The following is a 16,990-nucleotide window of genomic DNA, read 5'->3' as shown; positions in this document are numbered from 1 at the left end:
GCCAACCAGTCAGGGAATAATAATGTTTCCCTGGTAACCGATGGTTCAAACCTCTATAGGCCTCCGTGATGACCATATTAACGACACGCCCCTTCTATGACATCATACAGATGGAAACAATGTTCCCTCTAAGCTGAGCGCGTGAGCAATCGCGCACTGCTGACACGGTCTCCCCACACATACAATCATCCAGCCTGAATTGGAATTAAAGTAAATACATGTATTTATTTTATTTTGCTGATTTTCTGTGCGGGGAGACTGTGTCAGCGGTGCTCACGTGCTCAGCTTCGAGGGAACAGTGGATGGAAGAGTCAAAACTCCCGCTTGCACTCGCAGCAATTTCATTATTTGAAATTATCCACATCTAATATGAACATCCAGCAGAGCAGCTTCCTGGGAGGAAAAGCTTTTACTAAAGTGGACTGTGGAGCCTTGGCAGTGGTTTTAAAGTGTGACTGCGGCGCGTTTCTGATCTCTTGAGCTCACTTGTCAATCAAAGCGCGTGGGTAGCATGCTGACATTTTCTTCTTTAGTGGAGGAAATTTGTGTTGCTGTGGGTGGCTCTTTTCCATTTATTAATGTGTGTTATTTAATTTTTATTTTGCCCAAACATGGTGAACATTTCCTGTTCTATTCATTCAGCATAAAATGGAACCAAACAGAGCGCGTGCAGAGCGCGTACCTGTCGTAGCACACAGGTGCAGGCGTGCATTATGTCTCCTGGTGGTAAAAAATAAACCCATCCACAGCAGTTTATGGTCAAACGCTGCCACTGATGACGATGCTTTTAAATTGCAGTGTACAGTAATGTGCGTACCCAATGTTGCTGTTTCTTTGTGTGTCGCTCTTACTCTCCCTGCCGCCTCCACACCGATGCGTGTTGTTGCATTAACGCGGAGGTGAAGAGTGGGAGGTAGAGGGCAAACTGAGAGGGCTACAAGAGGGATGGAGCGAGCCAGGGAAGAAAGAGAGTGTGGGAGTCCGAAGCATAGATACAGAACAGATAGATAGATCTATTTGACTGTCCTTCTTTCTCCTTCGTTGCCTCATTTCTAAAACGTATAATGACGATGATTTCCCACGGGTAACCCACTCAGGTCAAACTAAATCTAGAAGGTAATGAGAGAAGGGGAGAGATAAAGAGTGATGATGAACGAGGGATGAGATGGAAAGGAAAGAGAGGCAGATGGAGAGGAGAAGTTGGTCTCTTTGCAGCTCCAAAGCTCGTAAAGCCCCGAAGCTGTGTGGAGTGCAAACGGGAGGGAGGGAGGCTGAGTCGAGGAGAAGAAAAGCTCGAAGGGAGAGAGAGTGAAAGGGAGAGGAGGAGGAGGAGGGTTTGCGTTGGTGTGTTGGCTGGCAGAGAGAGCGCTTGTCAAAAAAACCTTCCACTGACAGAAGGCATGATTCACAGCAGAGAGAGAGAGAAACAGCAGAGATAAAGAGAGAGAGAGCGGCGACAGGGCAGAGATGCCAGTTAAGAAAAACAAACGAGGATGCTGATTTGAAGCGGGATGACAGCACGCCAGCAGGATGGGACTGAGATCGACGGAGTGGATTGACTGACTGTGACCACGCTGATAAGGTTTTGGCTTTTCTATTGATTGGTTTGAAAAATAGAGCAGGTGGCGGTGGCAGCGATGAAAGAGAGCAGGAGAGGGAGAGGATGCTTGAGAACGAAGGCTGAAAGAGCTAGAGAGACCTGGAATTATTCTCAACTATCAATAGGCTTCTTTGACGGCTGATGGAAATTAGACAGCTCCGAGTGCTCACCGCCGCGCTGGAGACGGGTATGAGTGCGAGGACTGTGAAAAGCTTTCTGAAGATGTTCAGAACACGAGTCAATCAGTTCTCTTCATGTGGAGATGACAAGTTCTCCACATTCAGTTTGTGAATCTGTAAATTGTGATTTGAACTTTTTTCGTCTGCTGTGGTTCTGAGGTTAGCACATCTCTCAGTTTGTGTGCTGGATGTCAACATTTCAACAGCCTTTTGCAGAAAATAAATTAGCTTCTTGTACATTTACTGGTACAGTTTGTCCTCGGGACTGTACCCTCTCAGGTAACCGAGTCTTAATTTAACAAGGTGCAAAATCGGGTGCAGGAGGAGCTGTTCGTTTATTTTATGTAATTTTATTTTCATTCATCATCCACTTGGATGAGGGCCCGGTGGCGCCAGTGTCCGGCAGCCTCGCCTCTGTCAGTGCGCCCCAGGGTGGCTGTGGCTACAATGTAGCTTGCCATCACCAGTGTGTGAATGTGTGTTTGAATGGGTGGGTGACTGGATGCGTAAAGCGCTTTGGGGTCCTTAGGGACTAGTAAAGCACTATACAAATACAGGCTTAAAGCAGGCACCTTATACTGCTTACTAAGACACATTTGCCCTTTTGGCCCCTTGCAGGGCAGACATAGTTACCCTGAGTTTTAATAATTAGACCTGAACTCAATACATCCTGTTTGTGAAAGTCTATGACGTGCTAAAGAATGCTATGTGATGGACCACTTTAGTGCATTAAACCTTACACCAAAAATGGAAAATCAGCTCTGAAATTAAAATGGATAATTTGCAGGAATATTGAGGCCATTTTAAACTTATTTTCATCGAGCATTAAAGCAGCTGGTGCTGCATTAACATCAGTGTCCTGAAAGGACGTCTCACCTTTTAGGCTGTAAGAACTATACCTGTGTAAAATGTCCAAAGAGTTTAGCTAAACAGCCTTTTTGTAATAGCACCAGCAAGTGGCCAGGATGATGTTAGCACCTCTGTAATTGTGGATGTTGGTGCCGGTGAGTGTGCTAATGAGCCGGGTTTAAATATGCAACTCTCAGCTGTGACGCACGAGGTCAGGACTCGAGTTCCAAGCTTGCTTTTAGGCTCGACTTTCTTTATGTTACATTTGCTTCAGGCACGAAAAGCAGTGTCCAGAATGTTTAGGTAAAAAGCACTTGCTTAGGCCGAGGCACCAAAAATATTTGACTCCGTCTAGACTGAAAGTACTCGGTTACATGTAGACTAAAAACATACTCAGCTATGTTTAGGCTCAAGACATAGCTATGGTTAGCTAAACATAACTTTCATACTAGAGCAATAGTACTCATGTGAAGACAACAAAAGTACTTCATTAGGTTCAAGCTCCAAAAGTACTTGGTCGTATTTAGGCTAAAAAAAAATACTGGCTTAGCTTTAGGCCAGAAAGTACTTGGTTAGTTTTAGGCTAATAATACTCCTGGTTTAAGTACCACGAGTATGCGGTTACCTTTAGGCTCAATTATGCTAAGTTAGCTTCAGGGCAGGAAATACTTGGTTATGTTTAAGATCAAAAAGTACTCAGTTATGTTTAGGCTGAAAAGTACCAGGTTAGCTTTAGAGTAGGAGCTTTTTGTTTAAGCCCAACAATTGAATGATTTTCTAACCTAATGAGTTGATGAGTTATCTCAGCTTTGGTTAGGATTAAACTACAAAAAGTACTTTGATATCCTCAGGAAAAAACCTAATCTACTAGAGTAAAAGTACACAAATAGGTACAGGAGCCAAAAGTACCTGGTTGTATTTAGACAGGGTACAGGGTTAGTGTTAGACCCTTGGTCAGGCTTAAGCTCCAGCAGTGACCTATATTTTCAAACTTAATTGAATCACCTCAGCTTAGTTTGAATTATCTCAGTTTTGAGGGGAGTCATTGAAATGACTGCTCACAACAGTAAAATATGGCGCTGACTGACACATGACAGGAAGTTACATAGATTTTCATCCATCTTCTTCCACCTGAGCATTTTCCATCTGTCACAGGCTGGAGGTGGAATACACCTTGGACTGGTTGCCAGTCTGTTGCCGGACTTTAGCAGGTTACCTATCCAACCAAATCCTGGAACGTCCACTGGCTGCCCCCTGTCAGCCACTAAGTGATGCAGGACGAATGAATTTCTTTATATGTGGACGGGGTTTCATTTCTGCAGCACTCTGTAGGCTGGAGGACATGGTTCACTATGTTCTGGACAGCACACTGCTCCCCTGAGTTTGTCAAATGCTCTGCAGGCACTGTCAGAGGAAGGTTTTAGAGAAACGCTCTCAGTTTACGATTAAACTTGAAATCGAATTCAGACTTTAACTTCCTGAGAGTGGTCACGCTCCAGCATCAACACAAGCTAAATGCATCTTTCTGTAGAGGTTCCCTGCAAAGTAAAGGCCATATCCAGGCTAGTCTCAAGCCCAGTTAGGGTCATTTTTCTCTCAGGACTGTGTGCAGCACCACCAATGAAGGAATTTCTATTGTCAACTAACCTGAATGAGAGTCCCTGTAATTGTGTGTTCATTGCTATTATTACCTAATATCCTGCTCACTGACTTTGATACATACGGAGAGACTTTTTCAGGCTCTTTTCCATGCAAATTATTTTTATTTGCTTTCTCTCTCCACAGCCAGACGAAGCTAATCATCGAGTACGGCCAGAATGAGACGAGAGGCTTTGACTGGATTCAGTCGTCCATCCACCGTCGCTCTGTCTGACGGACTGCCGGTCTGCTGGATGAAGATTTAATTGGCTGCGAACAAACACAGAACAATAAACAGCCAGAATAAATACAAATGCAGGCACATCGGGGGGAGAGTGGGAGAGAAGATGAGCTAAAAACAGCAACTGTGTGGACATAAAAACTGGACCTGTTTCATCTTTTCTTGCTGTTTTCCGAAAGCTGTTTGGAATATTTCTCAGAGTCGGATTCCTCATGTTGTTTGCACCGTTGTTATGTCATGGATTATTTGACGGGACGGCCACTTTTTTGCAGGAGTGTCATACTTTGATCATCAGAGATGCTCCTGACTTCTCATTAAAACAGAGAGAACACACGTCAGGAACATGTTTTTGAATGTGACGTTTTATTCTGGCATGGCCGTCTCAAACCCAGTTGCCATGTGTCCTTCACTGCCTGAATTTTTCTTTTAGATTTAGTCAAATTAACGACTTCACAATTCGCTCTTCAAGCTTCACCCGTGACTCCCACCAACCCCTCCCACCCTCAGCCATCCAACCAATCATGGGCAAGCCTCTCAGCCGTCCCGGGTGTTTCAGGAAAAGCTCTTGCTGCCTGGAGAAACATGGAATTGGGGATGGTGGAGTGGGAGGGCGAGATGGGGGGATGGAGGGGGGATACGGGGATGGCTACGTACCCCAGCGATCCATTTATGACACTATGTGCATCAATCAGCAGATTGACAGCCATCACCACCACCACCCTGGAGGGTCCATACGGCGAGACGGTTGCGGCGAGGGCAGTTTTAGCTACTCTACGAGTGGCTCGCTCCGAGTCAGCAGAGCGCCCCCCGACATGTTTGACTCGCAGCCACGGTCTTTAACGCCAAACCCCTCCTTTGTTCGGCGCTTGGATGAGCGAGCCATCTATGATTCGCTGAAGCTCGGCGGTCAGGACGGAGATGACGGTGGCTGTCATTCGCCGGGGCGGTTCACCCGATCGGTTTCTCCCTCTGTGTCTTCATTCTCAGCTCCGGGTGTGTCCTCCTCCTCCTCAAAGAAACACCACCATCACCACCCCCATCACCATGGAGACAGCACAAAGAGCCGAGACGGTCGACATTCCTGGAAAGTCCTGACGCCTCCGAAGCACCTGGAGTGTCTGGAGCTGACTACATCTGAAATGATGGACAGAGGAGGTGGATATCTAAACCCGGGGCACTACCCTCCAGCTGGGGGGCAGTCCTCCTCCCTCACCTCCCCCCTTATTTCTCCCTTCTCTGGCTCCCCTCTCTCCTCGGGCTACCACACTCCGGTGTTCTTCTCCCCCGCCAAACCTCGACCCAGCCAGACTCAGAGTTTACGCTGTTCACCTCCCCACGTGATCCAGCCCAGGCATTACTCCCAAACCCAGAGCCTCAGGCTGTCACCCCCCCAAGAGCTGAGGAGATCCCCTTACCGCTCCCCGCTGGTCCAACTGTCTGCTCACGACCTGGAGCAGGACCTCAGGGATCGAGGAGGAGGAGGGGGAGGAGGAGGATGGGGACGCAGCGAGCGAGAAAGGGAGTGGGAGAGGGAGAGAGAGAGGGAGATGGAGCGAGGGTGGGCTCAGCGAGAATGGGAGAGAGAGAGGGAGAGGGGAAGGCTGGAGAGGGAGCGAGCACGGGAACGGGAGAGGAGGGAAACATCTTTCGCGACCTTCGGGTATGGCCGACCAGTTCCTCTGCGTTCGGACAGAGACTCTGTGTTTCTGGAGTCCGAACAGGGTCTCGACACAACGCCATTACTGCTCCCCCAGCCCTCTCCTTCACCCTCGCCCAGCGCTGCCCCCAGAATGGGCACTGGGGCGGTGGGTAGGAACAGAGCTGGGTCAAAGGTCGGCCCTGAAGGTGTGGGAGGGGTCATGGTTTCCAAATACGACAATGGAAGCGTGGGTTTGGTGTTGGTTGATAGTAAATCTGGGTGTGGGCCAAGGTTAGTGAGCGAGGTTGGGGGTAGAAATGTGATGGAGGCTGAAATGAGGGCAGGAATACAAGAACACCATCGTGCTGAGAGCTGGAGCAAGTATGACAATGGATCCAGGCCCAGCGTTAAAAACGAAACGAGGATGGGCTCCCAGGTAAAAACAAGACCAGGGGGGCGGGATTTGGAAGGAAAAGTGCAGTCTGGGGTGGGGAGGGAAAATATGGCTCCATCTGCAAACAAGGAGGTACACAGGGCAGGGTCATCAAAGAGTGGAGAAAGATCAGGAAGGGCTGTAGCGAAACCAGAACCAATCGCTGAAGCTACACCGTCAAATGTGACTGAGAGCAGGGATGAGCCTGGAGCTAGAGCAGATCCTGCAGCTGGATCTGGTCCAGGGATGAAGCCACAGGGAGGAGCAGAGGTAGAGACTAAGGCAACTTCAAAGAAGGTGGAGAGACAGAGTGAGGCAGAAGCTGAAGTAGCTAAAGTAAATAAGGAAGTTGTTGCCGCAGCGGAGTCCAGGATGGAGGAAAAACCTGAGACCGATGTTACAATTGCTCCTACATCTAAGCCTGAGGCAGCAGTAGAAGGTGGAGCTGGCAGTGAGACAGGAAATAAGACTAACAGTGAGCGCGGGGTTGACACTGAAGCCAACAGCACCAAGACCGCAGACAAGGGTCCTACCTGTGCTGCGGCCGAAGATAAAACCAAGCTTCCTGCTGCAGATCAACCTGAGAAAAAGACTTTCAACATTGATAAAACCGAATCCAGCCATGTGGAGAAAAGTTCACGATCCAAGAAGTCCAAATCCTCCAAGTCCAGCTCCAGGACTCGACCAGGCACCGCCACGGGCCTGCGGCCAGGTGTGGTCAGCCCGCGGCAGAGCAGGGCGCTCGGAGACCTCGAATCAACAGGCCCAGCTGAAGGCATCGAGTCCACGTGGCCTCGCCGAATCATCGTGAGAAAGAGGACCGTTCGTCAAGGTGGAGCACTCCACAATCTCCCCATCCTCCCCCCCCTCCCCTCCGTCCTCTCTGCGCTGGAGAAGAGACGCCCACTCGGCCACCTCCGTGCAGGCCACTTCTCAGAGAACCCTTTATCAAATATAACAAACTCCACCAGTATTGTGGGACGATGCTCGCTCAAAGAGCCCTCGCATCAGGAGCCGGGGTTGGGGTCCAGTTTGGTGGGCAGGGCTTCGCTGAAGGAGCAGAACTTGGAGCACTGGAGGATCTGCAGAGAGCAGGAGGAGCCAAAGAGATCCAAGAGCAAAGAAATACAAGGGGACAAGACTGAGGAGGAGAGGAAAGGGAATGAAGAGCGGAAAGAAGAGAAAGACAGAAAGGAGGAGAAAGTGGAGATGGACAAAGAGAAGGGTGGGGTGGGGCTGGTGGAGGAAACAAAACAAGAAAGAGCAGAGATGGCAGTCGAATTGAAAGTCCAAGACAAAGCAAACAAGTACAAGGAAGCGAAAAAAGGCAGAGATATCGAGATAACTCCTGAAAAAGTGGAGGAGAAAAGTATGAAGATAAGGGATGAAACTGCTGGGCGAGGCTTGGAGGAGGAGGAGGAGGTGGTGGTGACATTACAGAAAGAAGAAGGAGAGGCGGAGGGAGGAGAAGGAGGCACACTTGGCGAGGAAGGAGGGGTGGAGAGCTGGGACGCTGTCCTTGATATGGTCAACACTTTGTGGGATGACGGTTGGGATAAAGGAGGAGCAGGAGGAGGAGCAATAGGCGATGCAGACTCCCTCTCGGGCTCCCTGCAGCGCTGGCCTCTCCTCCGACCCCCCATCGGGTTCGGAGGGTCCCACCCTCCCTCCTCAGCAGCCTCGGAGCTCAGCCTGACGGAGCTGGAAAGGAGAGCCCGGGAGCTGGACTCTGACCTGGAGCACCTCGACCTGTCTCAGCCCCTCAATCAGGAATCGTACCCAGCGCTCCTGGAGCCTCAGAGGGAGCGAGCGGACATGTACCAAACTCACCCCGGGCCTCAGAGAGAGAAGGCTGGCCTGCACACAGGTAAACACCGCACACACCTGCAGGAACTCGCACTCGACACACGGACGTTCACGCCGCTTTAGAAATCACACCTGACAAACGTGCTGGCAGCCTGAAGCGTTAGATGATGAGTTAGACGATACAAACACAGGAGTCAGTGAAGCTTACTGACGAACATGAGGCAGGCAGGATGAAGGTGAACACCACCTCGTTAGCTGAGAGCTGATTGGGAACAAGACAGGTGGAGACAAAGGAACACGAGGTCCGAGGAGAAATGTGACTGTGACCCACCTGAGTGAATTTATAGTCCAAACACGGTGGATAAAAGTAATGAAACATCTGTCGTTGCAGTCACACACTGACTTCTTGTTCCAAATTAAAATGAATTTGGCTCCAATAAAACACAAACCAAATCGAGTCTGTCAGTCGGGGTAACATTTTCAGATTTTCTAGGCTGTATTTCTTTATTTCTGTTTTACAACAACAGGTGTTTAATCCCTTTAAACGAAGCCCGGAGAAAGATGCTTTTGTGCTCGCTGTTTGCGCTCCGCCGGTGCAATCACACTGCAGACGCTGAGCAGGTTTTGGATTTCAGTCGCTGTTCTGTATTGTTTGTGACTCAGAGTTTAGCTGTGATGCTGGCTGTGAATTATTGGACCAAAACAGGAGGTGGTGGTGAGCTGGTGCCAGAAGCCTGCTCCTCCAATCGATGTATTTATTCACAGAATTTAGAAGAAACAGCAGCAAAGCATTTAAAAGACATGAAAAGAGTGAAAAGAAGAAACACAAACAAAAGTCAATAATAGAGAAGATCAATCATCTATGAAAACTTTATAAAAGCTTCACAAAAGCCTGTTTATGAAGGAGGTTTTAACAGTTTGCAGTGAGGAGCTGAAAAACTGTTGGGAATGCTGCTGTGGGAGGCAAACCTGAGCCGAGCTGTTTCCCACTGCTGGAGCCCCTGCTGGACCGTAGAGGAACTGCAGGTTCAGGTGTGCAGCCACTTGCAGCAAAGTCGTGTGGATGAATGTTCCTGCATGTAAATGTAAAATATAAAAAGCAGTGATAATTGTTCAGCACAGCAGGGAGTGGTGTTACCTTCCCCCTCGTGGGGGCGGTTGAGTCAGAGCCAGGTGGAGATTTGGAAATGCTTCATGAACTGTAGCAGCAGTGACAGATTCACTGGTCCATAAAGGAAAAGTCAGGGCTTTAAAACAGGAGCGTTTCTGCTTGATTGTCATGTGAGCAGTGGCTTTCTTTGCTTAGATCCTTCCAGGAACCAAAGAAAGCCTCGGATACAAAACAGTGGGGAAGAAAAGGCAGGATGCACTGGTTATAACTGTTTCTCTGTTTAAAAAGGTAAATATGTGATGTTCTTTTCAGGGGTGGGCAGCAGGTCCCAGGTCAGCTTGGAGCTCAGTACTACAGCCTCACTGGCTACAGACGCTGACAGACCTCCCGGCTCCTGGTCAACCAAATCTGCCGGGACGTCCACCACTGGCACAAGGTAAGGAATCTAAAAGTGCAGGGCTCTAGACTAACTTTTTGCCATGTGCCAGTACACCTAACTTTTTAAAGTTAGGTGTACTGGCACAAAAGTTAGGCGCACACAAATTTTATAATAATTTATATAATATAATGTGTTTTTCTGGATACACTGTGATTTTTCAGCATTCAAAGATTGATGACACCGTGTCAGAGCACTGGCTATGAATTTCAGAAGGATCAGGCCTTAACTTAACAGAAAAGTTAGCAGTAGTTCTTTTCCTATTACAGCTACATCCACTTCTGTCGTGCCTAGGCTGCTCACTAGGGCTGGGTATCATCACTGATTTCTATAATCCATTCGATTCTGGTTTTCAAAGTCCCGATTCGATTCAACTTAGCCAGAAGAGTCAGAAATATTATAATTCTGATCATTTATCAGTACTGACTTCATCAGAATTGTGAACATCACAGCAGATGCCTTTGTGTGAAAGTAACTGAGAATAAAACACAGAAAAACATGAAGGAGATTTTCCTGGTCTGGCTTTTTATAGCAGATAACCTTAAAAATATTCTACAATGTTCTGTATATAAAGTTTAAATTTCTTCAGTATTGAACAACAAAAAAATAGGCTTTCTTGTCCGAGGTCATTTAAGTGAAAAAAAGAAAAAGAAAAGAAAAAGACAGCAGTGACAGCGCTGTAAACAACGGTAGACTGGTGGGTAATAAGCGAATGAATAATACAGAAAACAGAGATTGGAGACGGGAAACTGTTCTTGAAGTACAGAGAGAGATAGAGAGAGAGCTAGCTGTGCATGAAGTGTGATTTTAATTGTCGTGGAAGCAAAACAGCAAAATTCATGACGACATTGATCAAATGTGAAGCGCAGTTTGCTGCTTCTTTTGCTGCTGGCTCGGTGAATTTTGGTTGGAGAGACAAAATCTGCAGCTCAGAATCAGCGCAAAAAGACGTAATCACAGCGCGGACCCGACACATCAGAATCGCTAAGCTCCGACAGCGTGTCCGTTTACGGGCCGTCGGGTGAGAAAGCCGAGAAAGACAAAGTTGATTCTGATGCGTCGGGTCTGTGTTTACGTCTTTGTGTGGAGTCCGTGTACCTGCTCTCATTTGCTGTTTGGTTGTTGTTGAAATGGTTTTGTGAGCTTTAATCTGAGAATCTGGCGTTTCTGGCAAAACACAGTTATATTTAAAAGTTGATTCATGATTTAATGAATTGATATCGCTTTATTCAAGCTACTCACCTCCCACTTCCACCTGCACTTTCAACTGGACCACGGCCAATCAGAGAGGTCCCGCCCCTTACTATCTCTGATTGGTTTAGTCTACGATAGGGGCAAAATGTGTGTCTGTTGTTGACCACAGTGAAGGTTGCAGATTTTTTATTTATTTATTTTTTTGCTACCGGAACAGTTGGTCGCACAGGTGCAACCAAAATTTTTTTTTTAGTCGGACCACTGAAAAGTTTGGTCGCATTTGCGACCAAATTGGTCGCACTCTAGAGCCCTGAAGTGTCACTGCAAGATGCCAGAATCCAGGATCAGCCATGTCTCCACCCCTCAAAGGCCTGTCCTGTGTCTCGTAAACTGAGGACAGATACAGGTGTGTTTGAATGTAATGGGATTACTGACGGGAACAGGAACCAGTGCAGAAACAGCACTGGCAGCTAAATGGGCAGAGCTGTTTCTCTAAACTGGAGACCAAAACGATGTGTCAAGGTGATCAGAAAAACTGATTTCCATGGATGAAAATACGTCATATTCTGATTTCATACTCAGAAACAGGGTGGGTTTAATTACACACCAGGCTGATTTTGAGCCAGAATCACACGCGATATGGCAGCCTCGCTTCTGCCCCAGGGCAGCTGTAGCTACAACTGTAGCTGCCTCCACCAGTGTGTGAATGTGAGAGTGAATGAATAGTGGTATTGTAAAGCGCTTTGAGGGTCTCGAAAAGCGCTATATAAATGCAATCCATTATTAAAATAATGATGACCGAAGTTACTGCAGCTGTGCAGTGAATCCAGTGATGTCACTGCCTTTGAAATGATCACATGTGAGAAACTGAAATTGAGGAACTGCAGCACAAACAGTGATGTACAGTATATACACTGAGCAATAAAAACATCAGACTGTCTGTTTAATGGACTCGAGCTGCTGTTTTATTCGCTGTTATTAGCTTTTGTGTGAACGTCCCAGAACAGAGCGAGCTGTACCTTGATGAGCTGAATCATTTAAGCTTAAATGTCATCCAACTAAATGATCTCTAATCATATTCTTCAAACTGAGCTTTGAGGGCTGGAGCTGCTGTAACTGTGTTTGTAATCAGCATTGTTATGAAATCATTCATATGAAGCTGTTGCAGGCGTCACACGTTTTATTAGAAACTGATTAAAAACTGCACAGTTAACTTTCCTGTCTCTACCTGATCATTCCTCATGGCTTACAAATAAAGACACAAACCAAACCGTGTCACAGCCGCAGCAAAATTTAGAAAGTGAATGTATTTGTAGTGATGTGTCCATCACCCGGGATATCTGTGCCGATGGCTTGGGGCTGTGCGGCTAAAACAAATCAATGGCCTTGATCTGAAAAGTGGGTTATCACTTTAAAGGCTTCGGGGGGGCTGAGCACACATGGGGATGCTTCACCACCTTCTGTCCTTTTCTTCTTTTCCAGCTCTGCTAAAGAGGACAGCTCTCCAGACTCCAACCTGACGCTGGAGTCCGACTCAAGCGGCGTTTTCCTCTCCTTATCCAATCAAAGCCAGGAGGAGGCTGGCTCTGACAGTGACCAGCCAATCAGTGGTTCCGACCTGGGCAGCAGCAGCACGTCACTGGAGAAAGATGGGGACGATGGAGGGTTAAAGGAGTGGGGGAGGGAGGAGAGCGCGGAGCTACAGTGGTGCTACCCGTCACTCCTCAACACGTGCTCGCAAGAAGACATCGAAGGCGAGAGGGAGGAGGCGGGGCGCGGAAACATGGAGGAGGATGAAGAGCGGGGAGAAGGCGAGGACAGAAGGAAGGATGGGAAGATGGGAATGGTTTCAGTCATCAAGAAGCCGTTAGAGCAGAGCGTTATTAAGAGCTCCATGGCTCTGAGAATTGAGGACATGCCCCCCAGGAAAAAAGTCACCCTCATGGGAATAGACTCCCCTCTTCCTCTGTCTCCTTCAAAGCAGCCAATCAAACACTTTCTAGATCCCAACCAGAAGCCAATCAGAACATCAGGGCTGGACTGTGGTGACATAGATCCCTTCGTCCAGTCGGACAGCTTTGTTTACCTTGCTGTGTCTGCAAGACCTGCCTTCAAAGGTGAAGTCACCACGGTGACAGAAGCCCACAACGTGAAAAAGGACAGTATACACCACCACACACACGGCACGAAAACGCACGTGGATCCGCCTAACCCCAACTGGGACGCCAAGCCAACACAGCTCGCCCCACAGAAGCCAGAGGAGGGAGATTTCCTGTGCACCGACAGCTTCGTCTACCTGGCAGCTCCAGCCTGCCTCCTGCTGGGCCCTCCAGGAACTACAGCCTACAGCGGCAAGTGAGTATGCACTCGTCTACACTTCACCTCTCAGCTGAAAGAGATGTATTCATTTATAAAAACCATCCATCCGATCATCCATCCATCCATCCATCCATCCAGTCATCCGATCATCCATCTGATCATCCATCCATCCATCTGATCATCCATCCATCCATACAATCATCCGATCATCCATTCAGTTTTGGTTTCTTGTGCAATCTTTTCACTGTCAGCTAATGTCTCAGTGACACTAGAGTAAAAATAGGTTGCCGGCCTCCTTACCACCAGGAGAAACTGGTGGTTGCTCAGTGATTGCATTGAATGTTTGGTGACCAACTGGCGACATTCTAGTTGCCCGAAGGTAATATCTTCCCCTGTGAGAGGCAACCTGTCTCCCATCACAGTCTGACTCAGACTGACTGCAATCACTCTGAGACAGATTGGTAAAGGTTTGAAATAATCAGTTTGATTTATAATCACACACAGATTACCAACATTCCAATCAATCACTCGCATCAGTCTGAATGAGCCTGCGCTGATGAGCACCAGGTTAAAAGCAGAGCTTTAGTGCTTTTAAAAAGCACAAATGATGAAGATACCAGAGGGGTACATCTGGCTTTCTCTTCTGTTTTTTAGGGAGTCCGATTCGGAGAGCTCAGGTTCGGGAGCTGCTGATGTGTCTGTGCTGGGTTGCGGTTCAGTGGCAGGGGACAGCGATTGGGACTCGGACCTGTCCGACTCCGATCCGAGCCGCTCGTCAAGGACCTCCGCCACTGGGAGCAAATCTGGCCGTCCGAAGCGGCTGCCCGCTGAACCTGACTGGGATTTATTCGGAGAAACCACTGAACCCGAAGTGCTGAGCGAGCTCTTCACGGAGCAAGACAGGAACAACAACGGCATAGCAGAGAGAGTTTCCGGGGTTACCACCAGCATGGCAGCAACACCGTCCGTCCCCATGGCAACTCAACCCGCCACTCCACCGTTGAAGAGGATGTCGACCGTGGAGCAGTCATTGACGAAGAAGGTGACGTGGCAGTTTAAACCTGCTCAGAGGTCGGTGTGCACGGGAAGCAAGAAGGACAAAGAGAGGGAGGCGATGTCGTCATTGGCGGGAAGGTTTACTGAACTCGGAGGTGGCGAGATGTACAGACCCACCCCTTCATCTTCATCGTCTTCATCGTCGTCACCATCGTCATCGTCATCCGGCTGATTTCTGAAAGAAAAGCTTGTTTGGAGAAGCTTTTGATGGGCTGAAGAAAGGTAGAGGCGAACTTTAGCTCCTGTAGACCTGCAGCTTTTGCCTGTCCGTTCCGAATTCTGTGTCTCGCTGCTGCCGTTGCCTTGGATGACCTTGTAAAGGCTGCGTTGCATTTTCTTCAGTTAGTCAACAAGTTATTGTTATTATCATATATCACTTTAAGTTGGGACGGTCTTCACAGAAACAGCACCGTTCCTGTACAGTTTTACTGACTGTCGGTTGTTTTTTTCACTCACACGTTACATCCACGTCTGTTAAAATAACAGATTCGAATAATTCTGTTGGAGTTTTATTCTGCTGAACGTACTCTGAGGGAGGATCCACCTTCAGACTGATTTCACATCTTATACTATTAGAGCCATGCTGGAATTAAATCACAGTGATCCGTAAAGTGATCTGAGTAGGAGAAAGTGGTTTCTGCTGCTCTCTGATTTTTACGGATGTAAGAGTGTAAACGTCTCGCCTGCTCCCCCACGTCTTTGAAGACGGACTTTTACAAACTGGCTGAGTTTGATCTCTACAGTCTATGGTGTGTTTTATAATCACAGCCAAGTTTACAGTGTATTTAACAGTGTGATAGTATATTTTGAACATGGAGATAATTATTGAGCAAAGTATTAATATATATATATATGTGAGTGTGTGTGACGAGTGTGAACAACTAATTGAAGGATTTAACAATAGAGTTTAATTTAAATGGTTTATTTATCACTTAGACTGAAATTGTGAATGTTATAAATGAGCAATATGCTTACAGATACATGCTATATTCTATGTTTAACGCGCCTTCATTCAAAGGGAGTCAAATACGGCTGTTCTGTCAAACCTGCTGGTGTCTCACTGATACCTGTCAGGTGTCTTTTGGTGAGGGTCAAATTTGAAACAGCTGCCAAATTCACATGTAGAAGCAGGAGAGTTGGCAGTGATCAATAAAATTCTGCCGGCTGGTTTTATCCACCAAATACCGCGGTCATGTTTGGGTTAAAATATGTTTGCAACACGACACACTGAAAAGATGTTTCAGGATACTCGGCACGTGTGCAGTCAGTGCTTAATGTGCAGTTCCTCTAACGTCCAGCAGGGGCTCCAGCAGTGATAGACTCCCACGTTAAAACTTTACAGCAGAAATAAACACGTTTGCATTCACCCTACACCGGGGGGGGGGTTAGGACCTCACTTGTTTAGATTATTGGGGGCGTGGCCTCTTTGACTGACAGGTGGATGGTGACACAGATTGCTCTAGCTGCTAGCTGTCTGCTAGCTTCACCTGAACTGGACATCTGGACTGTTTTTGAGCTGTTGAAGCATTTTATACGACATCATCCGATCAATAACATGGCTGCTGTGAGGTCACTCTACTAACAGACTGTCCATGAAGGCAGAGCGAGAGTTTGCTGGGATTTTATTATGTTATTTAGCGCTGATCATTAGGTATCTGTGTCTGTGCGATGCTCCCAGCCGCAGGTTGCTAACCTCGGTGGCTTCAACTGGCACAGGCTGGAGGGTGGTGCAATTAATGTAGCGCTATTAACAGCTAATGTGTGGCACAGATGGAACATGGAGTGCAGAGATCTCAGCACACAGAGGCTGCAGAGACAGGCAGGGAGCATGTAGTGCTGGGAAATCACTGAATCACGACAAAGATTTATTTATTTACACTTTCTTCTACTGTTTGAGGCTCTTTTAATAAACAGCTACTTCAGCGTGTTTGATTTGGGGGAATCTTACTGTTCCTGACACAACCTCAAAGGGATATGTCTCTCCTCCCACGACTGAACCAGAAAGCTTTGATTCGTTAGGTGAATGTGGAAACACGATGGAGCCACTGCTTTTTCAGCTACATGTGAAAAATGACAATAACATACAGTCGCTAACTCAGGTTGTAGTATAGAAAAGAGTCTCGTTTTTAGGCCCAGCTGGGGCTCCGCTAAAATGCTCAATCGGAGGCTCCACATGGGGGCTTGTTAAACCAACTGTTAGTGCAGTGGTTGGGTCCATCTTTTATATACAGTCTGTGGTTTCTCTAACACCAGCGGTTTGACAGACGCCGTTATTTGACGCCCTGCCAGCGAGAGCGGGCTGGAGTGTTTAAATGTATAATAATGGCTGAGTTTGATTTTTATTTATGCAGCCAGATTTTGATTGTAAATGCAGTCTTAGACTCATGCAGAGGTTTTATGTGTAACATTTTTAATCATCAGGTAGTTCGGTTTTAAGTGCCATAAACAGCAAGACCACGGCTGAGATGATTGGTCGTCTTTGTCTCACA

At 47.4% G+C, this 16,990-nt stretch overlaps 1 protein-coding gene across 3 annotated transcripts; it reads left to right on the top strand.

Moving 5' to 3' along the window:
* The first annotated feature begins 1,355 nt into the window (after positions 1 to 1,355).
* On the top strand, positions 1,356 to 15,874 carry LOC147306565 (uncharacterized). Of its 3 annotated transcripts, none has more exons than XM_086275299.1 (5): positions 1,356 to 1,582; positions 4,414 to 8,446; positions 9,809 to 9,932; positions 12,609 to 13,481; positions 14,100 to 15,874. In XM_086275299.1, the coding sequence occupies exons 2-5, from the start codon at positions 5,029 to 5,031 to the stop codon at positions 14,671 to 14,673; spliced, it is 4,989 nt and encodes a 1,662-aa protein (XP_086131425.1). In that variant the 5' UTR covers positions 1,356 to 1,582; positions 4,414 to 5,028; the 3' UTR covers positions 14,674 to 15,874. The 3 variants fall into 3 exon arrangements, with proteins under 3 accessions (XP_086131425.1, XP_086131426.1, XP_086131427.1); XM_086275300.1 differs by lacking the exon at positions 1,356 to 1,582 and adding an exon at positions 1,649 to 1,787; XM_086275301.1 differs by lacking the exon at positions 1,356 to 1,582 and adding an exon at positions 4,197 to 4,297.
* The last annotated feature ends 1,116 nt before the right edge of the window (positions 15,875 to 16,990 follow it).

The sequence above is a fragment of the Aulonocara sp. 'chitande type north' Nkhata Bay genome, linkage group LG19, assembly GCF_057382095.1.
Source record: "Aulonocara sp. 'chitande type north' Nkhata Bay isolate Kocher_YH1m ecotype deep benthic linkage group LG19, A_spYH_male_GT1.1, whole genome shotgun sequence".
NCBI lineage: Eukaryota > Metazoa > Chordata > Actinopteri > Cichliformes > Cichlidae > Aulonocara > Aulonocara sp. 'chitande type north' Nkhata Bay.
The sequence above is the reverse complement of the archived record's forward strand: the minus strand, read 5'-3'. Positions and strand labels throughout refer to the sequence as shown.

Bases quoted from the DNA above. Each gene is read 5' to 3' on its own strand.
- LOC147306565 (XM_086275299.1), top strand. From the start codon at position 5,029: ATGGGCAAGCCTCTCAGCCGTCCCGGGTGTTTCAGGAAAAGCTCTTGC. The intron at 8,447-9,808 runs GTAAACACCGCA...TGTTCTTTTCAG, and splicing joins GAAGGCTGGCCTGCACACAG to GGGTGGGCAGCAGGTCCCAG. The intron at 9,933-12,608 runs GTAAGGAATCTA...CTTCTTTTCCAG, and splicing joins ACGTCCACCACTGGCACAAG to CTCTGCTAAAGAGGACAGCT.